The sequence below is a fragment of the Aspergillus ibericus genome, assembly GCF_003184845.1.
Source record: "Aspergillus ibericus CBS 121593 unplaced genomic scaffold BO80scaffold_7, whole genome shotgun sequence".
Classification (NCBI taxonomy): domain Eukaryota; kingdom Fungi; phylum Ascomycota; class Eurotiomycetes; order Eurotiales; family Aspergillaceae; genus Aspergillus; species Aspergillus ibericus.
Window position 1 is genome coordinate 358,062 of NW_020292105.1, and position 26,417 is coordinate 384,478.

Below are 26,417 nucleotides of genomic sequence, written 5' to 3' on the forward strand. Positions count from 1 at the left end.
CAAATAGATCGAATCGGACTCACTTCAAAGGCTTATCAACCGGCTGATCAGTAACAATCAAGTACTTGAAATCGTTGCCGGCCTTCTCAATAGCCTGGACCAGCTCATTGGTAAGCACCGCATCGGTGATCTCCGCACTCTCAGTCATGACAGTAACCCAGTTGGGCAGCTTGTTGTTATCCCGAGTGAAAGTCATGCTGGCATCATAGCGGTCCTGACGGAACTTGCGCATGTAGTTCTTGTGCACAACAGCCCAAATGAATCCATCATAGGTAGAGTTGTTAACCTTCAACGAGGACTTGTCATTAGCAGGCAGAGGCACCACATCCTTCTCCTTGCCGTCAAAGGTATAGGCCGTAGCCTCGTAAGATTCCGTAGGTGCCGACCAGCTCTCAAACAAGAAGCCCATGACATGCTCCGCCCAGAACGTAACAGGGTTATACCGCTTAGGGAGCTTGATAGCCACGTCCACGAACGCCACGTTCTGCCGACCCGTCGCGTAGGAGGAGAATTCCTGGGCGGAGCGTTCCTTGAGCAGAGAGTCGGAGTCCGGGACGGTCAGCTCTTGTTGGGGGCCGTGGAATCCGACAACGGCGAATTCGCTGGAAAGAGTAGAAGCGTGAGCTTGCGCCCAGTCGCGCGCCTTGCGGCGGTTCTTGCGCGTGCCCCAGAAGTGGAAGAGGATGATCAGGAGGATCACTGGCATCACGGTCGCTTCTTGCATGAAGTCACGCGGGGAGGTCCGCTCCCAGACCCGGTACCATTTTGTGTAGGGGACCGGGGTGATTGAGTCCACGCCTTGGGTGTTCAGGGCTGGGGTCGAGGAGGAGCCGGCCACGAGGGACGCCGGGGATGGGTTCGGGGCTTCGACGAAGTCGGCGAAGTCTGGATGGATGAGGTTAGAGGAGTGGATGAGCTGCGGTTGGGGAAACAATGGGGGGTTTTGCTGGGGAAGGGCCGGTAAAGCTGGGGTTGAGGTGTGGGAAAGTGAAGCTTACCATCGTCGACCTTGGCAGGGTTCGAGGACTGGGAACCGCCGAAGACGTTCTTGAACAGGCCCGCCATGACGATGGGAGGGGAATTGGACGGACTGGAGCTGACGGGCAGGGAACTGGCGACGTGGCGGAGAAAGGAAGAGAGGAAGAGGGAAGCGAACGGCAGTTAAATGGTTGACGTTCGTCGCAAAACCGATCGGAGCCACGGTGGAGCCGACCGCCAGCCATCATCTTCCCCCAAAGATAAGGGCTCGCCCGCCAGATCGTGGGGATCGGATTATTATGACACTTCAGATTATGACTAGCAATTGTATCAAAATATACAGTGGCATTGCTCGAAACTCTACGGCAATTCAGCAGGGCAACCCATACGTGCCCGTCAATTTTTACTCCTCCCCTCGATTGCGTGATTCCAGTCCAGATCCCAGGCCAAACAGACAACTAACAGAGAAAGAGAGAACAAAGGAGAGTAGGGTAGGAACACAATGAATGATAGTCAGTGAGCGAAGTGGTATCCCTCAGAAGCAGGTCGCTCGCACAGTAAAAGTAAAAGCACACAAAACACGCCGGATTCTTTTAGGGTACAGTCCAATCAATATACAAAGTTCTAAAGCCCGCTTGGAAAACAAATAAAAGCACAGTAAAAAGACAGCCAGAATTAAAAATGCAATGTCGTATCGGTCATCAACTGCTCCAGGCTGGCTGGAGCTGGGAGGATTGCACTGAAAACAGCTGCATAGCCTCTGAGAAAAGAATGGGTGAAGATAAAAGAGTACAAAGACGCCCCCGGCGCCATCGCAGTCACTGACCGTACGCTGGAGGGGCATCATCATGGCTGAGCCGGTCCCAAAACGAGCTGCAGGAATTACCTGAAGTCAATTTCTCGTCCCGCATGCGACGTGCAATTTCTCCTGCCAGCCTCTCAACCAGCGCTTGGTCAACGATGCTAGATGTCGGCTTCGTGTCGGTAAATGGCAGCGCCTTTGAAGGGAGCTGGCGCGAAGCCTCAGTTTCTCGCTTCTCTTTCTCCCGCTGAGCAGCAATGTAGGGGTGTACAGCAACCCGAGGAGTAGCATCGATGTCAGCTGCCGGATGACGAACCGGCTGTGCAGACGACTCCCCGGACTCACGCAACATTTCAGTCGCAATGTCACGGCGCGGCGGCATAGGTCTGGAAATGCTCATGCGGTGTCGTTCGGGGATTGGTGGAAGGTGAAGTCCACTATCCGGGGACAACGGAGGCGTAACTGGGTCATCGGTCTGTTCGCTGACCACTGGCAGAGGAGCCGAGCAGACGGATGGCGCACTGGTGGTGTCTGTGAAAGTGCTTTCGCCGCTCACACTTGCGGCGTCTTCAGTTGTCTTGGGACGACGCAGATCCACCACACGCTTCTTCCGCCTCCTCGCATTGGACTTCGAGTGACGGCCGGCTCCTAAGTTCAACCCATAGCTGCTGAAAGTGTGCGTGTTTGCTGACGACCGGCTATGCGTAGACACCATACTGGCTGTATCATGGAAGGAAGACATACCGCCAACCTGGGAGTGGGTCCGAGAAAGGGCGGGGCTCAAGGGAGACGTTACACTTCCAGCAACATCGCCTGCATCCGAAGGCGAAGTCCACGCGCGATAAACCACCTCCTGGATAGACGGGGTAAAAAGTGATAGCGTTCGCTGAGAATCCGTGAGGGCGGCCAGGCGTAGAAGATTCTTTTGAGAAAACAGAGAGTGTGTTTCGACTGAGGAATCCAATGAAAGCGATGCGATCTCCGATTCGTCCAAAGCGTTCCCCAAAGCATCCACAGGGTCCTGAGGCGGACTGGCCAAGGGATCCTGACCAGGGCCTTCACCTGCGGCGTCGGTGGCCTGGTTCGCCATTTCCTCTCCGGCCCGGTATTCTGGGACCCACAGGCGAAGAGATAGACGATGGATGATGGCGGGCAGTTCGTCCATGAACAAAACCCGAAGTTGGCCTTCTATTTCTCTTTGCAGGAAGTCGCGCACGAATGGGATGGAGTCGAACGTTGACGAGACCTTGAGTGACTCAAGGGGATCATTTCGGAAGACGACCGTAATGCCTTTTTGCTTCGAAAACACCAATATAACGAAGCCAGACAGCTTAAAATCGGATAACGTGATTTGAAGGGGGATAGTGAGAGGGGTTCTGCAATTTAAGAGCAAACAAGTCAGCAAGGATGCGCGTGGTTGCGTTCCGGAGAATCCAACACATACGCTGCAGCGACAGGCAAGGGAGTTGCAAAAGACGGTCTGGTGAGGAGATAGGTATTGAGCGGATTGGCTTGGACCCGGGTCTTCAGGGTCAAAAAGGCGTCGCCAGTATAGGACATCTTAAAGATGCCTCGAAAGCGATCCTCGGCCAGGTCTCCGATTTCCAAGATCTCCAGCTCGGGCGGGATGGAGCCGAGATTGAGTTCGGTGACAATGATGTCGTCCACAATGATGGGCGGTTTTGGCGATTTATTGAGAGCGGCGGTTAACAGCTCCTGGGCGCGAGTGTAAAAACTCGCGTCCGCCATTAACGGCGACCAGTTGAAGTTGAACGCCATCGCAGGTCATTCAGATGATGGGTGGTTTATCTCAACGGAGGCGGCGACATGGAGGAAAATGGAGGAAAGTCGATAACGACGACGGCGGCGGCGGAAAATAAGGGAAATAGGTCGAAGGGAAACGGCTGTGAGGAGGTGGTGGAGGTGTAGAAGAGAGGGGTGGCCGAGGAAGGGTTGATGCGCCGATAAGCCGGAATGAAGGGAAAAGATGAAAAGGGCGGCGGATGGAAAGAAAAAAGAAGGCGAGGAATCCCGAGGGCCCGGCCAGTTAGTGGTTACGGGTTAGTGGTGTTGCGCTCGCGTGATCTACGCGACAGCCCCCGGCAACGTTGGGTTGGTTCTTTTCCTGTCATTTTGATCGGATGTTTCTTCTGTAAAGGAGAGATCGGTCCAAATGATCTATGGATTTACTCGGGTCTCGAATCCTACGCTATCGACCTCGAGGGTGCTGGAAATGCATGCCTGATGAGGGTCAGGCCGTGGGATTCCTTGTGAGGCTGGCAATGAAAAGAAGTTCCAAAGAGGAAGGCATAACGTCACCGCACAATGCCGGTATGCACTAGTAAGCCGCTGCACCGGCAAAATTACAATAGCAGCACAGCTTCCTCTGGCTCCCTCAATTCTCCAACTTCCGATCTCCTCCGGCTAGGGGCCTGTCGTCGCGCGTCATGAGGGCACGATCGTCATGCTTCCCAGGCCGATGGGTCCATGTCATTCATCCGCCTACCCGTCGTGGTGCATCATCCATCTCCTTTCCATCCCTCCAGCACTCCGTATCATTCCTCCCGTCGTGACTGGATCCTCGCAATCTTGCTGTCAGGCCCGTGCTGGGCTGACGGGCCAGAAGCAGTGGAATCCTATCCGGTCCACCCGTCCCTCGAAACTCCATAATCTATTTACGGAGTACGGGGTACTCAGGTCCGGAGTCGATCGATGTTTCTCCTAGGTTATGAACGGGACTGGAAACTAGGAGTATGCATGTCAATACATAATACTAACACCCACCTTCCATCAGGGGTGCAGCAGTCTTGGACTAGTCTGGGAGAGAGTCATTGCGCTCAATGTCCCAATGCGGCAGGTGAATGCCCCCCGAAGTCTTTTGCAGAGCAAACCACGGAAAGCCTCCGACACACGAGCTTGCCGAGGCGCTTTCAACCCGGCCATTCCAGCCCCTCTACGGAGTACGGAGTACCTACTCCGTGCTGTGTAGTCTATAGCCCCTCGATCACATGGTACAAAATACACAAAAGTCTACAGCAAACCTCCAGTTAGTTAACCAAAGGCTGCAGCTCATCGTAGATCTCTTAAGGTTTTATGACGCCGACCAAGAGCTTGGTACCATGAAAAACCTGCCTCAACTCGAGCTACCAAAATACATCATCCGAGTCCGGAGTAGAGAAGCGCCATGACACATCTAGTCCTGCCAAAAGAATATCAGCCAGCTCTTCCGGATACCAATGAAATCCGATAGTCATTATCATTTAACGATCCATCATCAATCGTCTAACAAGCATTCCATAATCAAAGCCCCTTTCTCGGGGGTCATCGAAATGTCACTGACGATGTACTTACATAAGCAGAGCTTACCCCAGCAACCAAGCCACTATGCCGCATCAGGAAAGGCATCAATAGGCCAGTAAGCATCAGTGGCCTCCGCGGAATCTCGCCGGAGCTTCTGTACTTGCCAATCTTGACCACATTCTTCAGTATACGCGGGCGCTAGGCTCATAGAGCCTCTGGAACCAATTCGATTTGAAAGACTCGACTCTCCCGACTTGCCGCCATCATGCAATCTCCATCCTCGCCTGTCGTTGCGACCGGCAACACAACCCCTGGAAGATGGAATTCGAGACCGACAACCAGAACACGCACGGCCGCACAGAGAAAAGTCTACGGAAAGCGAAAAGCGGATGCTCCCCGAGCAGTTTTCGACCAGCGAAGCCCGGCCAAGTCCCTGGAAAAGGAAGACAGAAAGGTGGTTCAAGAGGCTGTGGATGGTCTACGGGAGAAGTTGGCCGTGGTTACGATAGAGGAGGAATATGCGGCTCAGGAACCAGATGTCCCCGAACACCAAGAAACGAGAGTTGGAGAGGAAGAGCGAAGTGAAATAAAGGTCATTCAAACAGACGAATTGAAGCATGAAGAACCTGCGCCGGAAGCGACACATACCCCGGATCGTGAACCCCAAGACGAGCAGATCCCGGCCGAGGAGTCTTCTTCAGGGTCCGACCCCAAGGAAGAGACAAAGTACGAGACAATGGTCGAAGTGAGAATAAGCCCGAAGGTAGCTATCGACAGACCCCGAAGACGGAAACAGGCTCCCGAAGGCACCACCGAGGGCGGTCGACGATCAACAAGGAAGGATAAGCCAGCGCCCCGAGTATCGTCCGGATGTGTGACGGATGAGAAAGCAAATTCCTACGTTCAGTCGATTCTAAATGAAGCGCTATCGCCGGTTGCCGCACAGAGCGTCCAAAAGTTTGGGTCATGGGCCGCCCGTGCTGGTAACTTGCTCGAGGTGGTGAAAATCGCAGAGGGTTCCTACGGAGAAGTCTACAAACTACGTCTACGGGAAGAGTTGTGCAAGAAGGAAATGTCCAAATCCAAGCTCGCACGTTTGAAGGCCTACGGCGATGGCGTGTTCAAGGTGGTCCCTCTGCGCGCTCAGAGCGGCCCTGGTTCGAAGAAGTTTACGAGTATCGAAGAAATCGTGTCGGAGGTCAAAATGCTCAAGTACCTGGACCCAATTCCTGGGTTTGCTCGCTTCCGGGAGATTCACGTCGTTCAGGGACGGTTCCCCGAATCCTTCCAAAAGGCATGGGATCACTACAAAAGGACCAAGGACGACTGTTTGAACCCGAACCCGTCCAGCAAACGAGCTTACCCTGACTCGCAACTCTGGGCGATCATCGAAATGGACGACGCTGGCTGCGAGCTGGAAAAGTTCGCCTGGTCATCAATCTTTCAGATCTATGACATCTTCTGGGGAGTCGCGATGGCACTTGCGCGAGCCGAAGAGTATGCATTGTTCGAGGTACGAGCCCATCCCAGCAACATTAGAAGGACATCAGGTCACTAACATAAACCAGCACCGAGATCTCCACCTCGGTAACGTCTGCATACGAAGTACCCGCCCCGAAGGCCACATGGATCCGCCCACCGACCACGAAATCATAAGTCAGTCATTTACCAGCGGTTTCGGGCTCAGCACGTTAGAAACCACCATCATCGACTACTCCCTTTCCCGCGCTGAGCTACGGATCGGCGAAGAAACCGAGCTCGTCGAAGTCGCCTCTTCCGACCTCGACAAGAAACAAATCTTCGACGCCATCGGTCGAGATGAAGACGAAATCATGCTACGAAACACCTACAGACAGTACGTACCCCTATTCCCTCCCCTCCCTCTCCACCAAGTACCCAGCCCAGCCCAACTAACACCACAACCCAAACCAGCATGCGCGCCCAACTCTACCACGGCGACCCCCTTCAAACCGAAAAATGCCCCGACATCCCCGGCATCTGGACCGAATACGCCCCACGAACCAACCTCGTCTGGCTCATCTTTCTTCTCAAATCCCTCCTTAAGAACAGGAAGAGCGAGCCAACAACCTCAACACCGTCAACCCCCAGACAACCTCTTGCACCATGCTCCCCTAACAAGACCATTACGAAGCTTGCATTGGGAAAGAAGCAAGAATACAACAAGCCGCGAGTCACGGCCGCGACTCAGGAATATATCGCGCAGTTGAAGAGGACGTTGGAAGATCGATTGCATACTGTTTTGGAACTGCTGGATTTGGAGAATGGACATGAGGATATGTGCTGTGCGGCGGATTTGGTGGCGTATGCCATTGATACGCAGTGGTTGGGAGAGGAGGATTTCTTTTGATGCATATGAAATTGGGGTTGGTTTTGCTGTATTGCATTGCGAGGTGTTGGGGATTGATTCAGGCTCTGCATTGGTTAGACTGGCGGGTGTTTGGGTTGCTTATAATTATATATTTAATTGCATATTCCACTGGCTAGTACTCCGTACGGAGTATATCTGAGTCAACTCAGCTACTATACCTACGAAGAGGAGCAACCACTCAACGACCACTTTAACTCACATATAAACTAAGCACGAGTCATTCTATACCCTAAACATCCCTAACGATACCAAGACTCTACCGGATCCCCCAAGCAATCGGCCACCGTCGTAGCTAAACCCATCAGTTAGCATGAATCGTCAATCACCACCACCGGAACCCCCCAAAGATCAAGAAACTCACCCTTTAGTCCCCTCTTTGTGACCTCCTCCAACATCGCCCTCGCCAAGGTAAACACCGTCTGAGCATGGGTATCATGCGCTAACACAATCGACCCACCTGCATTCACCCCATCCACAAACTTCCTCACACTCTTATCAATCAACCACGGATCATTATTCTCATAGTCCTTGGTATCCACACTCGCACTGATAACATGATATCCGAGTTCCGCCATCACGCCCAATACCCTCTGGTCGACTTCCAGGTACGGGGGTCGCATGTAGGTTGGTACCACCCCGAGGACGTTTCGGAATAGGGTCTCTAGAGAGCTCATTTCGTTGACGATCGAGGCGTAGTCGAGGGAGAGGAGGTGCTTGTGGCTGTATCTGTGGGATTGGTTGGTTGGGGAGTAGAGATTGGGATGGGGGAATGGGGAGGGGGGAGTTACGTGTGGGACGCGACTTGGTGGCCTTCTTTGAAGGTGCGCTGCAGGACGTCGGTGTATTCGGTCAGTCGGTAGCCGTTCACGAAGAAGGTGGATCGGGCGCCGTATTCGCTGAGAAGGTCCAGGAGCGCGGGGGTGTAGGTGTAGGGTCCATCGTCGAAGGTGAGGGCGATGGTCCCGGGGGCGGTGCAGTGAGTGAGGATCGTGGCGTAGGGGACGGACTGGGTCTGGCCTGTTTGGTTGACTGGCTGGCCGTGGGAGGGTTGGAGGAGGGTGAGAATTGTGGGGAGGAGGAATTGGAGAGTGGTTAGGAGCATGGTGGTGGGTCTTATATGGGATATAAGAATAGGGTTGTTGGCGATAATGATAGGGATTGAGGGGATGGGGTTGAAGAGAGGAATGGAGATGGTCAATCGAGAGATTGAGGCATCTTAAGTGATTCAATGTTCATGACTCGACCGGCGAGCAGTACTATTTGGAAGGAAGTAAATGCGATGCTTGCAGGAGGAAAGGCCTCCAGGGCAGCTGAGATGGGAAGGAGTGTTGGCATGATGATGGGGTGGTTTTCTGCTGCCTGACTGTATATTTTGATGTTCTATAGTTCGATTCTCAATTGTGCTTCTAGATTTGAGCGACGTCGGAATTTTATTATCATGGATTGAGAAGATCAGTTGAGGACAATATTGAAATCTAGATAAAGGCTAAGGTCGAGAGGGCAATCCAACAACCGACGTCATGCGCCCTGTCAGACCAACCCAATCCCGTCCCTTTCTCAATCTTATTCTCGACACACACGACAATCTGCTATGAGACTCATTTCGAGAAGGAAGTAAGCCATGACTTATGAAGCTAAATATATCCTCTACTGACTCTACCAGTCTATCAACGATGGCTCCCCAACTGGGCCGTCCGAATGCGCCTGAGACGATAGCTTCGACGCAGACACAACTTCCCCTGGTCCCATTTTACAGCATCTATCACAATACGGAGTATGCTCTGCTATGGTATAACACAAGGAAACTAGAATGATGCTGCGCTAACTCACAAACTCACGATCTAGTACAACGGACCCAAGACGATGTCTATCGACACCATTCACAACTTTCCATAGATCTTCACACGCTCCTCCACCGGCTTCTTCGGCTTCTCCTGCCCCTCTGCCTCGGGGCTACCAAACACCAGCTGAGAGATGAGTCTCCACTCAGTCGGAACGTCCCACTGCTTGGCCACAGCGGAATCAATAAGCGGATTATAATGCTGCAGGTTGGCACCGAAGCCAAGGGACTCGAGACCGATCCAGACTGTTCTCCTCGTCAGTACCACAATCCAAGGGAAACCAACGGACAACACATACGGAAATACTGATGCATGGCATTGGTATGCTCAGACCAAGGCCCAAACTGATCCTTGTAAGTCGGGAATTTCTCCGAGTAAGGCTTGATATGCGCCGGATCTTCGTAGAAGAGGATCTAATAATTCCGCTTCAATTAGCAAATCCACCCAAGAACCAAGCGACAATGCCACGCAAAGAATCACTCACCGTTCCAAGCCCATTCTTCATCCCCATCAGCTTAGGCTGCGTCTGTCCCTTCCACATCTCCTCCGACAGCGTGCCGTTCTTAACCAACCCCTGAAAACACTCCATCACAATATCCCAAAGGCGCTCATGCTCCTTGTGCAAAAGCACAACCAACCTCGTCGACTGAGTGTTGAACGCGCTCGGAACATTCAGAATCGCCTGATTAACCAGCTCCTCGATCTTCTCATCCGACACGGGACTCTCCTTGCCCAACTTATAAATCGAATGCCGACCCTTGGCCAAATCAACCAACGCACCCGAACTAGGCATCTTAGACGGCATGTTGACACCCACAGTCGAAGAAAACGGTCTCGAGGCTCCAACAAAAGCAGTTGAAAGCGGACGTAGCGTCATGCGCAAGTTGAGGAAAGAGGACACCGATCGACGGACAGCAGCAGCCATTGTAGTATTAGTAGTAATCGTAGTCGGAAAACAGATAGACACGACCTCGGAGTAGAATAAAAGCGCAAGACCCGCTAAGATAAAGCCTAAAGACCCAAGAAAATATACCCTCATTATCTGATCATCATCAATGCATTACACCGTCCTTCCCCCCATCCATCTCAGCCTTAATAATATAGCAGGGGCGCGGAATTACGGAACAAAAGCTTATTAATGAAATTCCCGATCCTTTCGCCAGGACAGCTGTTCGTATCCAAGGGAAAAAAAAAAAAACAAAGAGCTAAACCTAGTGGCTAAGACTTCCTCCGAGAATGATCGAGCTGATGTCAATTGTGGGTGATCTGGCCAGACCAGGCTTTATGACATGGTTTATCTAGCTACTATTAGCTGGCTGGGGTTGCGGTCGGTGAATTCACCTGTTCGGGTGTTCGGGTTTAAAGGACTAGGGATGACGTCATGGGGTGTGGGGAATAGATAAGTGTGATAGCATGGGGGTAGGGGTTGATACTTGGTAGATAGATGCCTACTGTGTAGGAGAGGCAAGCTGGGAAAGAGTATGTCGTAAGTGTATACATTAATCAATGATGCTATAGTGAAAGGCGATTCCTAGTGTACAGCAAATAGCGAACAGACAACCCAGCCAGGACCGGAACCGAAATGCATCAAACTCGTTGCCAGACGTTTCCACCCAATACATATGCGGCGATGAAGAAATAAAGACGAAATATAGACAAACCAGTATTAAGGTCTTGAAGGTAATCAAAAAAATAAAAGGGGCCGTCTATCATTACGGCGACCAAAACAGGCCCCGGGTGAACTGAACAGGGTGCTGTAATCCCCGGTTCGTTGTTACTGCTATTGCAGCTGCAGGATGTAGATGAGGTGAGGCTTATATGGACGATTGTGAATGTGCCCGTGGACTCTGCTGAGCGCACTCGCTCTCGGATACATTGCGCTTGGCCCCTGCGTACCAGTCTTCCATGATCAACTGCTGCTCCAGGTCCAGCCAATACTGGGCTTTCCCTCCCGCCCCTGTCTTGAGATCCAAATCCCCCAGTCGGATCTCCACACGTCCGGAATCGTCGCGTGGCATCTATGATGAGGTTAGCGACACGTGGCGCGGGCGAATAGCGGAAAACTTACCCTGATGAACATGGTACAGTCTCGCAGAGTCATCGCAAGCGACTTCTCTCGAGAGGTCGGTGGTGGGCCATGGAGCCCCACATCTTGGAAGGTTTTCTGATGTGTCAAGAGCCTCTGCAGCGTACCATTGCGATAGAGTACCTTTGCCAGCCGCGCCCGATCTTTGCACCCCTTCACAAATTGGGCCGCACGAAGCACGTTGTCAAATCTGTCAGATACCAAGTCCAGCGGGCAGAAGGATTCCTCTCCCGCCACCCCTTTTTTGCGCGCTTTTTGGTTTTTCTTGTCGCGGAGAGCGCATGTTCGGCATCTCCGAGAGTTAGGTGGTGCGGATGGAGATTGGAGAAGCCATTTAGGTTTCAACTCGGAGAGTGTTGTCCCTGGACAGCTAAATGTGGTCATGTCTGTTATGAGGAGCCCGAATGGCTCGATCGTGGAGAGGTACACTCCTTGGCGTCGTTTTGGACGCTGGCCGTTCCGCTCCGCTGCCTGCAGCTGTTCGTTGCAGAGATGTACAAGCCCTTTTGGGAGATACACCAGCTCCTGGTCAACCAGCTCTTCTGGTTTGAAAAGAGGACGTATACATCGATCAAAATTGCGCGCAATTTCTTGATAGGAGATCCCTGCGCTCGTGTCTTTTCGAAGCCGGAGCAACTTGCCCTTGAATTTGGCTGGGACATGGAAAGTATCCAATGCATTGGATGGTGAGCTGGAAACAGCTATCGGAAGGTCATTTGTCGGACCAACGTCCATTTCTGCCGGAGAAAGAATTCGGTAGATAACATTGGCACCGCCTTCGGCGAGATAGACGAGCCGGGCTCCTAATGGGAGCTCTAGGAAATTGGGCTTTGTCATTTGTCGGGTAGATTAAGAACGAGCGATGATGATTATCTGGCGAGGGAAGAACCATGACAAACTCCACAGCCAGACGCATCCAAAAGTGCCTACAACCCCGGTTAATATAGTAGCAAACGACCCAGCTCGGTGGTATTCGCTGCAACGTGATGTATAGGGTCACGTGGGTTTAGTCCCGCAGGGAAAAAGTCCGAAGGCGCAGCAAGTCAGACCCCAGTCACAGTCGAAAAAGTAAAATGCAGGTTTTCATGTACGTAGATGCAAATCACTTAATATGGACACTGGGCCTTCCAGGGGAATGGATCAGTGTCCAGCACAGCACCAGCCTGAACGTGGAGAACTGGGAGTAGCTGTTTTAAAATACTAGGCCCGCCAGTCGACGAATCCTTTCTCTTCGATTCCCTCCAACGTTCACGCTTCTTGCCGGTACGGAGCCTCGTTACAGTTGGCCAATTGGCGTGTGGCAGATGGAGAATAAGCTGCCTGAACAAATGAGACAGGCGCTTCACGGTACTCAGGTGATCGTTTCTTGGAAATAAGGCCTATTCATTCACCCACACGGCAAGTGATGGGCCCAGGGATTCTGGAGGAAAATCCCCCAACCCGATTGCGTCTAGTGGAGGTGTCGCTAGATCTGGGAGGTGAGCCTTGTGCAGGGATTACAGCCCCGTGGCGCTTGGCCGTGCGAGTCTTAGGCGATTTCCATGCCAATCATATCACGGTGGCCAAATTTATCACGAAATGCCTGGATATCGTTGTCAACCGGCGCATCTGACGCTTCATGCGACACGAGCAGCCAGCCAATACTGGAATCAGAAGAAGGACTCCGTAGATGGCGAAAGTAAGAAAGGCTGACTGAAGGCCTTGAAAGGTCCAGGTGAGCGCTGAAACGCAGGGCGTCGGGCACTCAGACGTCGGCAGAGCCGGGCCTTGGATGCTGCACCGCGACGAGAACAGGCGGTCAGAAACGGCCAGCCGAGCAAGCACTGGGTGGGAGGTGAAGCGCGAAGAATAGATTTGTCGAACGTCACCGAATCTGCCAAATCATGCGAGCGATACTGTCGCAGTCGCTAGTGAACTATCGGGACGAACTAACGACGCGCAGTGGAAGATAAAAACGGTCGGACCAGCAGGGCTGCGTCACTCCCGGCCGATGGGATGCGACGAAGAACGAACCGCCACTGAAGAACGGGAAGAGCGCTCGATCGCAGATGAGCGACAATCGAGCCAGGCAGAGAAGCCAGTGAGGATAGAAGATTAGCCACGAGGCAGGAGGGTTGATAAATCTAGGTTGGTTAACTTGATTAACTTGGTTCCAGAGGGGCGGACCGAAGAATCGCAGATGACAGACGACCCAAGCAAGGGTCCAGCTCCATTGCAGACTCTTTTTCCTCCTTTTCCCTCCTGCCTTCCCGTCTTACTCTTTGCATGCTTGCCAGCCCGGCATTGTTGGCTTTGTCCACTTGGTCGGTCCATTTGTTGTCATTTTTTTTCTTTATAGAAGAGGGGCAGCAGCCGAATAAGAAAAAAGGCAAGGGGAAAAAAAAGAGGGTCACCAAGGAGAACCGGATAGACGATTCGCTAGGTGAACTAGCATCTGCCCCAGGATCGTTAGATCCAGATCCATCATCCCACCGTAGGGACAGTCCGGAATCTGTGTATCTCTCATCTAGTCAGTAGTCTTTCCTCGGCCGTCGACCCAAATTTAGTAAGTCGACCATGATGATGTCGACGGGGCACAAAATCCGGGGAAGCAATTAAAAAAAGCAAAAGGTCGAAGGAGCACTAATCCCCGTTGCTATGACCATGGTCAACTTGGTGCAGATGTGAGACCTCACAATCCGATCGTCATCGATGTAGATCCACCGCAAGCCAGAGCGCGCGCGATACTTGCGTCCCAGTTACTGATGAGTTGTCCGCGGGAAACGTACAGATCCTGGATGGTGGAGTGCATGGCATGCTCGGTGCCTCAGAGAGAGGGTGGGATTGAAATCCACCATAGAGAAGCAAGCCAGTGGGCATTGCGACCACGACGAGGCAAATGCACCTCTCATGATTGCAATGCGGATAGACTGGAAAGGCAATCGGTGCTTGGATGATTGAAGTCGCGACTTGTACGGAGTGGTGACTGCCCTTCCGCCGCTCCCCGTTTGGGCCCCGCGCTGGCGAGATTGGCCTCGCTGGCTGGCTGGCTGAACTGCTCGCTCCCCTTCAACTGTTCAGTAATTCTCCAGTAAGGGAATCAGAAGTCCACAATTCCGATTCGCATCCGGTTTGCAAGTTTGCCAATTACCACTCCCTCCCTCTCTGTTCACCATGGCCGAGGCATCTTCCATCCCGACTCCCCCGCACTGCACCGCCGATTTCTGCTTGATCCCGGTGAGTCCCTATTCCCAACTCTGCCTGCTGTCGCTGCCTGCCTTGCAGTGCTTTGCATGCTGCCTGACTATCTCCGCATCTCCTACCCAGCTCTATCTCTGCACTACCCGGTCTGCTTTGACCGAACTGAGTGACGCGTTCACCGTCCTGCCTCTCATCATCCCACATGGTCACCCCACGAACCACCCAGATCCCTCATGTGTGAGACCACTGACTACGCTAATGACTGACTGGATACAAGATCGGCACCTCGTCCCCGTCCGTGTCCGCCCAAATAGCCGATGTCCAGCGCCTTATTGAGAAATCCGGCCTGAAATACGTCATGCATTCGGCCGGGACTACCCTGGGTATGTGACTGGGCTATCTTTTTGGACGGGTATATAGCCGTGGCTGACGGGGTCTCCTTGTCTCTTTTCGCTTCGCCGGATGATAGAGGGTCCTTGGGATAGAGTTCATCAAGTGATTGGTCAGGCGCATACGATCTTACACCAGCAGGGGATTATTCGAATTCAGTCCGATATTCGTGTTGGGTCAAGGTATGTGACAGTAGTCTCTCTCGATTGTATTTGTAGCGGTTACACGGGCTAAATGAAACTCGTGGTGCCACAGAACCGACAAGGAACAGTCCTTTGAGGACAAGGTGAACAAAGTGCGTGAGTTGTTGAAGAATGACTGAGCGGGGATGAGTCAATGTCATATACTCTCATTGCTTGAAGATGATCCAGCAGTTGTACTTGCACATGCGATCGCTTATGGACATGGTAAAATGGTCATATCAAGTAGGTACACTATCCAAGTTGGGGGAATCATCCGAACGCCGCGCCCTTATACCCGATGTATAGCCAAGGAATGTCGTGAGGCTCATCCAAACTTCAAATCCAGCGCTGATCTTGCAACTGCGCAAATGCGAAACGAATGCAAATGACAAAACACTTTAATATACTAGTAACCGCAAAAGGGAGAGAAAAGGGGATGAAGAAGGCCGTAGTGTTCAGCTTAGATAGCGATCCCGCCACCTAGCAGACTTCCCCAATCCCCGCCAGCCCAGATCCACTCACCCATACTAGGGCTTGCCCCATCTTTGGCTTTCTGCACAACTTCGACCAGGCCCTTAAAGACATTGGAGTAAGTGGAGGCCGAGCTCGTTACGCTGATGGACGTCAGATTCTTCCGCCCGGTGGCGTTGGTGACATTGTTCAAGCTATCAACGGTATCGATGGCAGGGCCCTTGTCAAAGAAGTCGACAAGGATGAAGGTTGGCTGGCGGCCGTTGTACTCCTTTTTGCATTTGGTCGCCGTGTCGCCAAGGTTTCCTGTTCCTCCCGAGGGCGCATTGGTCGTGGAGATATAGCTGACATTGGGGTATTCGATATCCAAGGTCTCCTGGTAAAGGAAGTGGTTCATAAACGGTAGGCGATTGGAAGACAATGCAGTGGAGAGTTCGTTCTTGACGCTTGAGGGGCGGTCGGGCTCGCAGGAAAAGTTGGAAGAGGAGAGCACATCGTAAGGGTTCTCCCAGATAAAGGTGAATTCATCCATCAGATACGGAGCTACCGTGTTGTTGGAAGCGTCCAAAGAGGCCACAAATGTCATCAACCGAGTACCGTCATCGATCAATTCTTGCAATGTTGGCCACGAGCTGGGCGCCGAGGTTTGCGAGGTAGGAGTATAGGTGTAATTGCCGATATTAGCGGTTTGGAATTCCGCATGAAGGTCGGAAGCTGTTGCATCGTCTGAATTGACCAGCAGGATAGTCACAACTAATGTTATGCGGGATGTATTAGCCACTTGTTCGGCGAGTAAATGCAGCCTAACGACGTACCATCATTGGGATTGGAGTCCAACCACGTTTTGATATCCGAGAGCCATGTGCTCAGTAGTCCTGCATCCAAATACTCGCAACTAGAGTGGCACAGGCGCCACTCTGAATTTGACTTATGGACTTGAGCCGTGACAAGACGGACACCAGCGTCAAGCTGGAGGGTGGTATTGTAGTATCTGGGATGCTGTCAACAACCGCAATATTCTTGGCGTCCTAGTCCGACTCACTGGTCTCCAAAGGTAGAGTAATCTGTCGATGCATCTCGCACAAAAGGGCTGTCATGTGCGCCTAAGTGAGTAATCTCTCCGTACGATTTAGAGCATAGGTCCGGGGAGTTGTTGCAGGCTGTCGTACGCGGCCGTAGAGCTTTCGCCGCTGCGAAGGGGAGAAGTGCTAGCACGCCTAGTCCTAGCATGCTGATTGCGCGTTCTGTAGGGGAGACTTTTAGAGGTTATATAGTAACGGGAGACACATGCAGGGGAAATAGTTGCAATGCCCGATCAACAAGCGACGCAGTCAAACGCGATATCAAGAAGACCGGAGCTATCAGTTTTCTTGGACCCAAGCTCTGTGTCAAGTATGGATTATTGATGCAGAGAGAAGGGGATAAGGGAGGAAGAGAGAGATGACCAGACTGTAAGCACTCTTCATTCGGATTATAGGATGATGCAGCAGAGAAATAATCAATAAACCCCACTCGTAAAGCAATAAGAGAAATCAAAAGTGTGGACTACCAAGACACCCTACATGGCCGTCTGAACCACGGCAACAACCGCGCCATTGGCTTGGATCACCCTTTACGGGTCATCAGCGATCAGAAAGTTAGACCTCAGTGGGCCAGTCCAGACAAGGCTCAGGGTGACGGAGTCTGGCCGCGTTGCCAGCCCACCTATTCTTAGGAACAAGGGTCGACATGGCCTCTCCTGTCTCGCTTTTCGCTGACGGGGACACGCCATGCCTGTGGCGAAGCCCACCCGTGTTTGAGCTGTTTGTTGCGGCCGCGTTGCCCCGGTCCCTTCACGGCTCACCTAAGCCCTTGGCGGGCGGCCTGAGTTTCAGGTATCCGGGCACCCCATTCATCGAGATAGGTGGTATATCATTACAGTCTGTTGTTCTATTCTAGGGTGGTATATGGTACATGATCACCGGGTACTCACAAAGGCAGCACCTCGTAGGTTCTTTTCCCTCAAGAGGGTTCGGCGTGTCCTGCGCTGAGACATCTTCGAGCTGGGCGGATTCACCAGCCGATAAATATCCCTAGATTCCCGACCCTGGAACAGGGGTGGTTGTCCCCAAGCACGGTTGATGTCCGCTACGACTCGCTCAACACTGTATGGATTCTCCCGTCGCAACATCCGATTCATGTGACGACTAGAGCGTCGGGGTCGTCCAAAAAGAACAGCAAGCCGGTGTCGGCAGGCTCGGCTGACCCGTCTCACCCAGAGACGCACACCGTTCTGCTCTAAGTCGCGAAGAAGAACAAGACCACGTACCCAAGGAACAAGCCTTTCTCCATCCACACCAAAGGGGTTATAATCGTCTCGCTTGGTGGAAACGCGCATCCGGAACCCCCAATAGACGAGAGCACCTTGCATCTGCTTGTTGAATACGGTCGCGAGCATGGAATTACCATGCCGGTGGACTGGGGTGCTGTGGACGGATTGCAATGATGTTGACGGAGAGATGATCTCCAGAGAAGCGTTGTTTGTTTTTGAGTTGAGCGAATAATGGCGTGCAAGCCAGAGACAACAGGTTCGAAGCTCATCCCAACAGTTCATCATGCCGAATTGCTTGATCATCTCGACCCAGGTGCCAGGGGCTACGGACGCACCCAAGGGAACAACACGTCGTAATATGCGGAAGAGGGAAGTTATCTCCACGACTCCTGGATGAGTTGGTCCCTTGGGTGGACCAAGACTGCGATGGCGGTGAGTCAGGATTTTGTTAACCATCAAGTCGATGCTCTTTTCGGTCAGCCTTTTCCTGCGCAGGGTCATTTCATCAACCAGTTTGGAAGCCAATGCCCACTCGCCAACCTCAATATGTTTCCTGAAATGGATGTTGGACATGTCTGGGCCTTCTTCGGCTATTTCATTTAAGATCGCCAAGGTCATATTATAGGCACGCCAGTCCTGGCTCATGTAGTGAGCTGCAAGTAGGTTTTCCTGTATACGTGTATCCTCAAGCACATCAGGATGCTGGTCAGTGCGAATTAGATCGGACAAAAGTATGTCCCGGTTCTCTGAGGCGAGCTTGCGAAGCAGACGCGTAAAAACAGAGTTTCCTAGGGAGATGCCTGCTCGGTCCAGCTTCCGGAGCTTGTCCAGCAAATCTTGACTCCCATGGGTTCGAAGTGCCATTTCCCGTAGGGATTGTGGTCCAAGAGCCGGCACGTTGAACATCGTTAGGCCAGAAAGTATTGTCTCGAAATTAAGAGCCTCTGTGGCAAAAATTCGTGCGCCAAATCCATCCTTGATGGGCCTCTCATCATGAGACGCTTCTTCTGAAGTTTCTGTCTGGGCATGGGAATGGATTTTCTCGGGTTCATGTGGTTTGTCAGGGAATCTCTGGCTAGCGTAGCTATGCAGCTCCTGGTAGATCTCCCATGGTCCGCATTCCTTCGTGCTCTCTAGTAATGGCCCAAAGTCGTCGAATGAGTGCGGATGGTCATTCCGTTGCGTAAGGAACCTATGCATTGAAAGCATATCATCGAAATGACCACTGCGTAATAGCGTAGACATAATGGGAACATAGATCTGATGGCCCCGAGTCATGCGACAGATGCTCCGGAATGCCCATAAGCTCGGTGACGTAGCCCGACGTCCAGATTTCATCAGACTAGCGACTCTGCTTTGCGGTTGAATGGTGAGGTTTGGTCGAAAGACTTGTAGAATGTCATTGGGGCGCGTCAAATGCGGATGCTGGAGCTTTTTGTGCCATTCAACAGCCTGCTGTGCCATGCCCCGGTCAATTAAACCACCAATGACACTCTCATATAACTTATCCCAGCGTTTCCCTGTTGTGTCCCAAAGCGCCAGCGCATAATCAGCGACTTCATTCAATATGACATCACGCCTTAGACCAGCGTCCACAAAGCTTTGCCAGAAGAAATCTGCCACTTCTCCATGCACGGGGAGTTGTACTCCATCAACTCGGGCCGTCAAGCCCTCCCAGATATCCAGCGTGCCTTTATCCCCATAATGACGTTGCCGGTAACGTAGTAGCTCTTCCCAGAGCGCGAAGTTGTTCCGATGCACCGGGTCGTCTACCAACCGGGATCCGATGTCATCTGTATGCCCAATGTCCGACTCGTAATCCAATCTCTCGGGCTGGAGGCCCAAACATCGCGAATCAAGGGCAGTTTCTTCACCTCCATATGGGTGAACAGATCCTCCACCTTCAGCTGCCGCCTGCTTGTGTGGCGAATGGATCTCGTAGATCCGGAAGCTGAACGTTCGCTTCGTCGATGCGAAAGAGGATTCGTTGGCAGGCGTGTGCTGCAATTCTGCAACAGGCACGCTTTTTGCCTGCTTGGAAGCCTTTGACAAGCAGCGAAGGCATTTAAATTTGTTTCCAACGTCCAATTGCTCAACTCCAGTGGGAATCGATATTAGGGAGTCGAGAACCGAGAGAGCTGACGGCCTCTTCAGTAGTCGAAGAAGAGCCGGGCGCATGAGGTTTGAGGGAAGGAGGGTGAAAGGAAGGCGGTAGTAGATCTGACCATCCTCGTCAATCGCGCTCTATAAGGAGATGTTGGTTGCACATGTGAACAGGGGCAAATGGCGGCCTTCTTCTGCTCTGCACACCTTTTGTTACCGCGGACTACTTTTCTGGGAACGCCGGACTTCCACTGAAGTGCACTATGCCCGCTACGGTTAAGAGCTTACAGAATCACGTGTGTATTACTAAGTCTCAATTCCTAAAGGCGGAAGTGGGAGGGTAGGCACGTGACTTTCAAGGACCGTTCGGGTCCACACTTCACGACATCGACTGATCATTGCTGCTGCTAGCCTCTCATCTGTCATTGTCCCTCCTACTCCCTCGATAACCTCCCTAGTCGCTTTTGCGCACCGCCAAAATGTTCCGCACCGCTCCTCGTATGGCTGGGTATGTCGATTATCTCATATGCTACCTGTTTTCACGCATGGCGCCTTGAGCGCTGCCGGATGACGGCTGGCTGGCCAGCACTGTTTGCTGCTCAATTGAGCGGACTTTTTTGCAATTGGAACGCGAACTCGATGCCTTTCATGTAATTGGACTCGCTAACCGGATTCTTGTCGTCTCGCAGGTTCGTGTTCCGTGAGAACCGTGTCCCCTACTACCAGCGTCTTTTCCAGCAGCACGACGGCAAGCGCCAGTGGTGGAAGGTATGTCGATCTACGAATATAGCCCTCGGCTTGAAGAGCAATGGGGGAACCTAACAACTGGGATCTCTACAGACTGAGCGCAGTGGCTACGTCATGTGGCCCTACCTGATCTCCGTTTACGGCATGGGCATCGGTAAGGAATCCGAGGCTATTATTTACGATGCACCATGACTGACGTATCTCTTTCTTAGCTACCACCTACGCCATGGGCCGTATGGTCTTCGTAAGTGCTCTTCTCCAACTGCCACCGCTAGGGGGCACTCGTGGATTGTCAGATCGTCTAGATACTAATGCTCATATAGGGCCACAAGACCTGGTTCGGCAAGGAGTAAACTCTTCGCCAATTAGACACCTTCTCGTCGCAGCTTGTTGGCTTCAATTGGCGGTGTATCTCTATTTCCATGATGGGCGGCTAGAGAGGAAGATTACCGACGTTGTATATAACATAACCTAAGGCGTCAAAGCGTTATCTCTTTCCTCTATATGATCGGCCGTATATGGAACCTCGTTTCAGCACTCTTCGTTCCAGGATACCAATCGCGATATGGTATGATGGCCTGGATGATACCCAAAGGAGTAGGCATAAGTCCGGATAAGGAGGTCACAACCTTACAATGTTGAATGTACCTCATGGCCCAATCTAGGAGATGTTTATGTCATGAGTAACAATATGCATGTCAGACTCAAGGAACGCCCATGGCATCTTGATGATGGCATGATCAAGACGCCGGCTGAACCCGGTTAAGCCGGGGAATACTTGCTCCGGAAAAAATCGAAATGGTAACTCACTGGATGCATGTACCGACTACCCAGACAATGCAGCATTGGCCGTAGCTATCCTTTTGTAAAGTAGTTAGACCTACGAGTAGTAGCTATCGTCACTTTACGTTAGATGCGTTCGAATAAGTGTCGGAAATGTGAAATTCATAAATTAGTCATCTATGCATGCCGGCTCACCCCGACACGCGAATAAATAGTTATCACCCGTGAGAGGCCATTTGACATTGGCCTGATAGTCGAACTCCGAGGCTCCAATAATGTTCGAACAAGATATATCCCAGTTTATAATGTATTGATATTCCAAAGTGTATCTATTCTTACCGAGTTCAATAATGCTATATGGTGAGTTTGTCACCCACTAATCATAGTCTGGCTTTATAATGGGATAATGCGCTTCTTCGGAGCGCATATCCAAGCCAAGCGCATGTCAGTACAGGGTCATTGCTATGACTGATGTGGAAGTTATAGTACCTCGCAGCCTACATATAACAGCACATAAACTACACGATTATTGTGTGACATGGAGTCCACATCTGCTGAGCGGCCGGCTAAGCGAGTGCGGCAAGCTTGTGAACCATGCAGGTCAGACGGAACATCTGTCCGAGCTTGTGCTATATGACGCAGTACTCACAAACTCATTACAGGCGCAAGAAGGCAAAATGTCCTGGGGAACAGCCAGTCTGCTCCCTATGCTCCCGCTTAAACCAAAGATGCGCGTATGCTGCAGAGCACAGGAGATCATTGACAGCTGGTCTTGCCGTTTCAGGGGAACCGACTCCCGCCCCTTCCAGCTCAGAAAGAATCTCTCAGGTATTGGTAAGAAAAGGTCTACGTGATCATATTGAGAACTGCTAACTTGCTACAGGAGGAAAGACTCGGGAATTTGGAAGCTAGAATGGGAGAAGTTCTCGACGCCTTGGGGTACTCCACCACTTCTGCGTCAAAATTTCCAGCATCTAACAACTTTATACTAGGCAGAATAATCCTAGACAAGAGCAACGGGCAGTTGCTACTTCTACGACTTCATTGAATAATGTCACGGCCTTGTCGATGCTAAATCCAACCACGCCTTTCCCTACATGGGAGAAGGTGCTGTCGATGGCGGAGCTGTACCTGATATACTGTCACTCCCAACCCCTTCCACTCTTTCATAAGGACAGCTTCCTCAGCAGCCTGAAAGTACGTGACCCAGAGGTTATATATGCCATGTTGGCGTTGAGTATCCGGTTCTCCGAACATGATAGCTCGAATCCCAACGACCTTACATCGCTTATCAACGGCTATACTGAGGTAGCCAGAGGCTTGGTTATGAAGAGAGTCTCAGAAGGACCTATAGAGCTCTCAACTCTGCAAAGCTTATGCCTTCTAAGTTTGGTTGACTTTGCCAGTAATACACCCGGTTCTGTGAGCTGTGCTGACAGTATGCTAATTCGATATCTGTTTAGATGGAAATGCACATCGGTCAAGCATTCATTGCACTTTAGCGATGAATTTAGCACAATGTGCCAACCTTGGTTCAGAGTCTCACCTGGTGCAATCCCCAACTGCACGAGAAGAACGCCGGCGCTGTTTCTGGAGTATATGTCTTCTGAAGCGTCTCCACGGGGTTGATTTCGATAATCTGGATTTCGCCGACGGCTGCTTTCCCCCCTTTCCAGAGAGCCCCAGCCGGCCGCCGCCGACAAACTCACTAAGCGATGGGACGAATGTATCCCGGTCATCAGGCATGCAGGATCAGGGTATACTAGCCTACGTGATCATGCTCAGCGAGATTTTTGCAAAGGCTGCGCGATACGTCAGACGCCACGGGAAGCCGAGCAATGTGCCCCCGTGGTCTTCGCAATCAGAATACTCCAAGATACTGACTGCTCTGATGGAACGCGAAACGCAGATGCCATACAGTCACAGATTTAAGCCAGCTAACTTAAGTGAAAGGACACTCGACGACCTTCAAGATAAGAGAGATTACTGGGGTCCATGGTTACTAAACCAATTCCTGTATCATACGATTTTGTGTCTTCTCAATCACCCGCTTCTGCTCTCCCTCAGCCTGAGAAACTTTCGGAGTACGATCCCGGAGATATTCTTGCAGCACACCTCGGATTTGATTTCATCGCATACGACTTGGATAATCCATTTTATCGACTACTTCGAGGAGAGGTCTTTCATTGTCTCGGATCCTTTCATGGGTTATAGTGCCGCCGTGGTGGCGACAATTGAACTGCAACTAAGCTTTACGGAGAACAGTGCAATCCGCGAAGAAAAGCGCAATCGGTTCTACAAATGCGTCGGGTTTGTGCAAACTCTCGGGCACAAGTGGCCTCATATGGCACGCTTGGTAAGATAGTGTCTATGTTCGTGGTTCAACCTGCTAATACGGAGATAGGCGGACAGATTGCAGAGGCTGGAAGACGCAGTGTCTGCATCCTATGAATTGGAATCCGGTGCTCAGAACAAGTACTTACTCATAGATCTCTCACGCTTTTGGGAGATCCTCGAGTATTCCTCCAACAGTGACGCAGATTCTGCCCGTCGCATGTTTGGGGATTCCCTTTATACGGAGGCACCTACACTTGGTGCTGAAGTGTCGCAGACGTCTCCCTTACCCGAACCTTTTCGTCTGCACTCGCAACAAATATCACCACAGTCGCCAACGTCACAGTTTAACATTCAGACTCCCCTTGCTACAGGTGCACAGTACCCTATGGGGGTCGGTTCGCCCTTACACGATGAATTCTCAATACTCGCCGCGAACTTCTTCTCTCAAGCCCAGGACTTTCTGCGAAGCGGTGATCCTAGGGACGGCTTCGGGAATTTTTGATGAGCAGGTCTACCGTAGTGCGTTATACACCAAGCCCTTGATTCTGCATCCTGATCATCAAGTCTTTCACGAAACAACGTCTCATTCAAATACCCAGTCACCTGGCAAGAGTCATGACTAATCCAGTACAATGTGAGAAATCTTAGCATAAAATCCCGAAATGTTGGTATCTATCTCTAGAAATCCTCATCAAAACAACGCTAACAAAACCCGACCAGGAGATTAATCTCAAGATGCAGCGAAAGGCCCATTCACTCTGCTAGCGCATCCTTGAAGATCTTGACAAATGTCCATACTTCACTGAAGGTGTTATATAAAGGAACCGGGGCCACGCGCACGACACCTGGCTCCCGTTTGTCGCAAACAATTCCTGCTTCTTGCAACCTATGTGCGACGTTGTGCAACAGACCAGGCTTGAGTAGGAGACTAAGTTGTGCGCCTCTAGCGTCGGGGTGAGCGGGTGTAATGATGCGGAATGGCCTGGACTCCTCTTCGGTATCTTTAAGCAACAGAAACTCAAGGTATGCTGTCAACGACACCGACTTCCTACGAAGGTCCTCCATTGATGTTTCGTCGAAGACGGAGAGAGCGGCACAAAGACATGCAAGATCGATGGCCGAAGGGTTCGAAATTTGGAAACCCCCAGCCCCAGGAATTGGTTTGAATTCTAGTTGTCCACCAGATCAGCTCGCTTGGTCCCAAACATATTCTCGAATCAATTGACTTACTGTTATCCATCTTGAATCTCACCGATCTATCACCACCATACCATCCGGTCAAACGGTGCCGGAACTTGGGTGCATCTTCACCCGCGCTGTAGTCGACCTCGCCGTGCTTTTCGTGCACAAAGAGACCTCCCATTGCACCCGGCCCAGCGTTGCCATATTTATACGTGCACCATGCTGCAAAATCAACATTCCAATCATGCAACTTCAGCTCAGCATTAGCAAAGGCATGGGCCAAATCCCACCCGACTACTATGTTACGCGAGTGCGCATATTTGGTAATCCTCTGAATATCGAAAAGCTGGCCCGTATAATACTGAATACCGGGAAGAAGGATCAGAGCGGCGTCATCGGCATGCTTGTCGATGTAGGAGAAAATCTTCTGCGTGGATATCTCATATTCGCCCTCGTCAGGACCAATGAGCACCATGGACTCATTTGGATCCAAGCCATGCCAAGCAATATGAGACTCGATGGCATACTATGCCAGCGTCAGCCCTATCAGTAAAATAAGCAGATGGGCTTCTTTCAAACATACGTGATCACTTGGAAACGCTTTCCAGTCCATCAGGATCTTGTGCTTTGTCTCTGTCGGCTTATAGAAGCTAGCCAGAAGCAGGTGGAGGTTTGTTGTCAATGTCCCCATGGCTGCGACTTCTTCTGCCTTTGCTCCGACAATTTTGCTCATTGATTCAGCTGCTTGCTCCGAAAGCAGCTGCCACTGCTTTAGCGGCGAGTCCTCAAGGTCGGTGAAGTGGCCGCCCACTCCGATTGATGACCAAGTGTCCAGTTGTGCTTCCAGGTACCTTGCGGTGGGCTTGGGCTGGATGCCCAGTGAATTTCCACAGAAGTAGATGCATGGTTCAGATGAAAGACCTGCTACACGTCAATGATGGGATAGAAAGGCCACTAGGTTAGAACACACCAGGCTTTGCAAGTTTCTTTGAAGCAATGTTTGCTTTCGATGGGACGATGAACTTGTCCCGGAACGCAGCAAGAGTATCGGAAGCATCCAGAGACGCGGCATACTCCTTCGTCGCTGCCTCAGCAGGGAATGCCAGGTTGATGCTGTTCGATTTCGACATGATGAAAGCGGCCGGTGAAATCGATGGGGTGATTGAATACAGAGTACTTTGGGAGAACATTCATGCCAGCCTGACCGTCACTACTTCACATTTATATCTGGACTGGAGCGTGACACCAAGCACATCCGTCCCTCCCACCGGGACCGGATACCGTTCCGCTTCCGCCTCGCCATCCGTGTCGATGGACCGAGAGATAACGAGACAT

The 26,417-nt window shown here is 51.6% G+C and overlaps 13 protein-coding genes across 13 annotated transcripts in view; 5 read left to right on the plus strand and 8 right to left on the minus strand.

The window, feature by feature from the left end:
- Window positions 1-1,068, minus strand: part of BO80DRAFT_422457 (CCDC47 family protein) — a gene marked incomplete at its 5' end in the record, with an annotated part of 1,888 nt that extends 820 nt beyond the window's left edge. Inside the window, 2 exons of the mRNA XM_025718825.1 lie at window positions 24-885; window positions 999-1,068. Of these exons, the coding sequence (XP_025578398.1) occupies window positions 24-885; window positions 999-1,065 (929 nt within the window). The remainder of the gene's footprint in view (window positions 1-23; window positions 886-998) is intronic.
- A 349-nt stretch (window positions 1,069-1,417) lies between these two features.
- On the minus strand, window positions 1,418-4,027 carry BO80DRAFT_422458 (uncharacterized protein). Its single transcript, XM_025718826.1, has 2 exons — window positions 3,225-4,027; window positions 1,418-3,156 (listed from the first exon to the last, which is right to left on the minus strand). The coding sequence occupies exons 1-2, from the start codon at window positions 3,557-3,559 to the stop codon at window positions 1,797-1,799; spliced, it is 1,695 nt and encodes a 564-aa protein (XP_025578399.1). The 5' UTR covers window positions 3,560-4,027; the 3' UTR covers window positions 1,418-1,796.
- Window positions 3,634-4,128, plus strand: BO80DRAFT_255191 (uncharacterized protein). Its single transcript, XM_025714669.1, has one exon. The coding sequence runs from the start codon at window positions 3,755-3,757 to the stop codon at window positions 4,052-4,054; it is 300 nt and encodes a 99-aa protein (XP_025578400.1). The 5' UTR covers window positions 3,634-3,754; the 3' UTR covers window positions 4,055-4,128.
- A 725-nt stretch (window positions 4,129-4,853) lies between these two features.
- Window positions 4,854-7,580, plus strand: BO80DRAFT_462218 (uncharacterized protein). Its single transcript, XM_025722501.1, has 3 exons — window positions 4,854-6,593; window positions 6,649-6,935; window positions 7,013-7,580. Exons 1-3 carry the CDS (start codon window positions 5,346-5,348, stop codon window positions 7,446-7,448), a joined length of 1,971 nt encoding a protein of 656 aa, XP_025578401.1. The 5' UTR covers window positions 4,854-5,345; the 3' UTR covers window positions 7,449-7,580.
- A 128-nt stretch (window positions 7,581-7,708) lies between these two features.
- BO80DRAFT_499886 (chitin deacetylase) lies at window positions 7,709-8,571 on the minus strand (the record flags this gene model as incomplete). Its single annotated transcript, XM_025724209.1, has 3 exons — window positions 7,709-7,761; window positions 7,831-8,195; window positions 8,258-8,571. The coding sequence occupies 3 exons, from the start codon at window positions 8,569-8,571 to the stop codon at window positions 7,709-7,711; spliced, it is 732 nt and encodes a 243-aa protein (XP_025578402.1).
- Window positions 8,572-9,349: 778 nt separating this feature from the next.
- Window positions 9,350-10,187, minus strand: BO80DRAFT_348383 (nitroreductase family protein; the record flags this gene model as incomplete). The annotated part of the gene is made up of 3 exons (XM_025715457.1): window positions 9,350-9,555; window positions 9,609-9,723; window positions 9,795-10,187. The coding sequence occupies 3 exons, from the start codon at window positions 10,185-10,187 to the stop codon at window positions 9,350-9,352; spliced, it is 714 nt and encodes a 237-aa protein (XP_025578403.1).
- A 603-nt stretch (window positions 10,188-10,790) lies between these two features.
- On the minus strand, window positions 10,791-12,642 carry BO80DRAFT_255294 (inositol-pentakisphosphate 2-kinase). The gene is made up of 2 exons (XM_025714672.1): window positions 11,379-12,642; window positions 10,791-11,328 (listed from the first exon to the last, which is right to left on the minus strand). The coding sequence occupies exons 1-2, from the start codon at window positions 12,231-12,233 to the stop codon at window positions 11,125-11,127; spliced, it is 1,059 nt and encodes a 352-aa protein (XP_025578404.1). The 5' UTR covers window positions 12,234-12,642; the 3' UTR covers window positions 10,791-11,124.
- Window positions 12,643-14,285: 1,643 nt separating this feature from the next.
- On the plus strand, window positions 14,286-15,448 carry BO80DRAFT_255234 (thiamine-binding protein). The gene is made up of 4 exons (XM_025714670.1): window positions 14,286-14,612; window positions 14,854-14,959; window positions 15,046-15,148; window positions 15,222-15,448. Exons 1-4 carry the CDS (start codon window positions 14,550-14,552, stop codon window positions 15,286-15,288), a joined length of 339 nt encoding a protein of 112 aa, XP_025578405.1. The 5' UTR covers window positions 14,286-14,549; the 3' UTR covers window positions 15,289-15,448.
- A 124-nt stretch (window positions 15,449-15,572) lies between these two features.
- Window positions 15,573-17,098, minus strand: BO80DRAFT_255289 (uncharacterized protein). Its single transcript, XM_025714671.1, has 3 exons — window positions 16,662-17,098; window positions 16,435-16,610; window positions 15,573-16,372 (listed from the first exon to the last, which is right to left on the minus strand). Exons 1-3 carry the CDS (start codon window positions 16,847-16,849, stop codon window positions 15,609-15,611), a joined length of 1,128 nt encoding a protein of 375 aa, XP_025578406.1. The 5' UTR covers window positions 16,850-17,098; the 3' UTR covers window positions 15,573-15,608.
- A 118-nt stretch (window positions 17,099-17,216) lies between these two features.
- Window positions 17,217-20,459, minus strand: BO80DRAFT_486365 (uncharacterized protein; the record flags this gene model as incomplete). The annotated part of the gene is made up of 2 exons (XM_025723520.1): window positions 17,217-20,174; window positions 20,412-20,459. 2 exons carry the CDS (start codon window positions 20,457-20,459, stop codon window positions 17,577-17,579), a joined length of 2,646 nt encoding a protein of 881 aa, XP_025578407.1. The 3' UTR covers window positions 17,217-17,576.
- Window positions 20,451-21,608, plus strand: BO80DRAFT_422464 (cytochrome c oxidase subunit 7). The gene is made up of 5 exons (XM_025718827.1): window positions 20,451-20,541; window positions 20,723-20,801; window positions 20,874-20,934; window positions 20,993-21,024; window positions 21,104-21,608. Exons 1-5 carry the CDS (start codon window positions 20,513-20,515, stop codon window positions 21,131-21,133), a joined length of 231 nt encoding a protein of 76 aa, XP_025578408.1. The 5' UTR covers window positions 20,451-20,512; the 3' UTR covers window positions 21,134-21,608.
- A 493-nt stretch (window positions 21,609-22,101) lies between these two features.
- Window positions 22,102-24,402, plus strand: BO80DRAFT_348304 (putative C6 transcription factor; the record flags this gene model as incomplete). The annotated part of the gene is made up of 6 exons (XM_025715453.1): window positions 22,102-22,163; window positions 22,226-22,397; window positions 22,447-22,502; window positions 22,556-22,968; window positions 23,027-23,919; window positions 23,968-24,402. 6 exons carry the CDS (start codon window positions 22,102-22,104, stop codon window positions 24,400-24,402), a joined length of 2,031 nt encoding a protein of 676 aa, XP_025578409.1.
- A 62-nt stretch (window positions 24,403-24,464) lies between these two features.
- Window positions 24,465-26,281, minus strand: BO80DRAFT_422467 (kynureninase 1). Its single transcript, XM_025718828.1, has 4 exons — window positions 26,053-26,281; window positions 25,666-26,003; window positions 25,131-25,608; window positions 24,465-25,069 (listed from the first exon to the last, which is right to left on the minus strand). Exons 1-4 carry the CDS (start codon window positions 26,210-26,212, stop codon window positions 24,654-24,656), a joined length of 1,392 nt encoding a protein of 463 aa, XP_025578410.1. The 5' UTR covers window positions 26,213-26,281; the 3' UTR covers window positions 24,465-24,653.
- Between the last annotated feature and the right edge of the window lie 136 nt (window positions 26,282-26,417).

What these genes read in the sequence shown, in the direction of transcription:
- BO80DRAFT_255191 (XM_025714669.1), top strand. Translation starts at nt 3,755, where the DNA reads ATGAAGGGAAAAGATGAAAAGGGCGGCGGATGGAAAGAAAAAAGAAGG.
- BO80DRAFT_422467 (XM_025718828.1), bottom strand. Translation starts at nt 26,212, where the DNA reads ATGTCGAAATCGAACAGCATCAACCTGGCATTCCCTGCTGAGGCAGCG. An exon ending in AAAGAAACTTGCAAAGCCTG is followed by an intron (nt 26,004 to 26,052) that starts GTGTGTTCTAAC and finishes GACGTGTAGCAG; the next exon opens with GTCTTTCATCTGAACCATGC. An exon ending in GAGATTCAAGATGGATAACA is followed by an intron (nt 25,070 to 25,130) that starts GTAAGTCAATTG and finishes GTGGACAACTAG; the next exon opens with AATTCAAACCAATTCCTGGG.
- BO80DRAFT_255294 (XM_025714672.1), bottom strand. Translation starts at nt 12,233, where the DNA reads ATGACAAAGCCCAATTTCCTAGAGCTCCCATTAGGAGCCCGGCTCGTC. An exon ending in ACTGTACCATGTTCATCAGG is followed by an intron (nt 11,329 to 11,378) that starts GTAAGTTTTCCG and finishes ACCTCATCATAG; the next exon opens with ATGCCACGCGACGATTCCGG.
- BO80DRAFT_255289 (XM_025714671.1), bottom strand. Translation starts at nt 16,849, where the DNA reads ATGCTAGGACTAGGCGTGCTAGCACTTCTCCCCTTCGCAGCGGCGAAA. An exon ending in TACTCTACCTTTGGAGACCA is followed by an intron (nt 16,611 to 16,661) that starts GTGAGTCGGACT and finishes ACAGCATCCCAG; the next exon opens with ATACTACAATACCACCCTCC. An exon ending in GGACTCCAATCCCAATGATG is followed by an intron (nt 16,373 to 16,434) that starts GTACGTCGTTAG and finishes GCATAACATTAG; the next exon opens with TTGTGACTATCCTGCTGGTC.
- BO80DRAFT_255234 (XM_025714670.1), top strand. Translation starts at nt 14,550, where the DNA reads ATGGCCGAGGCATCTTCCATCCCGACTCCCCCGCACTGCACCGCCGAT. An exon ending in CCGATTTCTGCTTGATCCCG is followed by an intron (nt 14,613 to 14,853) that starts GTGAGTCCCTAT and finishes ACTGGATACAAG; the next exon opens with ATCGGCACCTCGTCCCCGTC. An exon ending in TTCGGCCGGGACTACCCTGG is followed by an intron (nt 14,960 to 15,045) that starts GTATGTGACTGG and finishes GCCGGATGATAG; the next exon opens with AGGGTCCTTGGGATAGAGTT.
- BO80DRAFT_422458 (XM_025718826.1), bottom strand. Translation starts at nt 3,559, where the DNA reads ATGGCGTTCAACTTCAACTGGTCGCCGTTAATGGCGGACGCGAGTTTT. An exon ending in CCCTTGCCTGTCGCTGCAGC is followed by an intron (nt 3,157 to 3,224) that starts GTATGTGTTGGA and finishes CTTAAATTGCAG; the next exon opens with AACCCCTCTCACTATCCCCC.
- BO80DRAFT_462218 (XM_025722501.1), top strand. Translation starts at nt 5,346, where the DNA reads ATGCAATCTCCATCCTCGCCTGTCGTTGCGACCGGCAACACAACCCCT. An exon ending in AAGAGTATGCATTGTTCGAG is followed by an intron (nt 6,594 to 6,648) that starts GTACGAGCCCAT and finishes AACATAAACCAG; the next exon opens with CACCGAGATCTCCACCTCGG. An exon ending in CTACGAAACACCTACAGACA is followed by an intron (nt 6,936 to 7,012) that starts GTACGTACCCCT and finishes AACCCAAACCAG; the next exon opens with CATGCGCGCCCAACTCTACC.
- BO80DRAFT_422464 (XM_025718827.1), top strand. Translation starts at nt 20,513, where the DNA reads ATGTTCCGCACCGCTCCTCGTATGGCTGG. An exon ending in GCAAGCGCCAGTGGTGGAAG is followed by an intron (nt 20,802 to 20,873) that starts GTATGTCGATCT and finishes GGATCTCTACAG; the next exon opens with ACTGAGCGCAGTGGCTACGT. An exon ending in CCATGGGCCGTATGGTCTTC is followed by an intron (nt 21,025 to 21,103) that starts GTAAGTGCTCTT and finishes ATGCTCATATAG; the next exon opens with GGCCACAAGACCTGGTTCGG.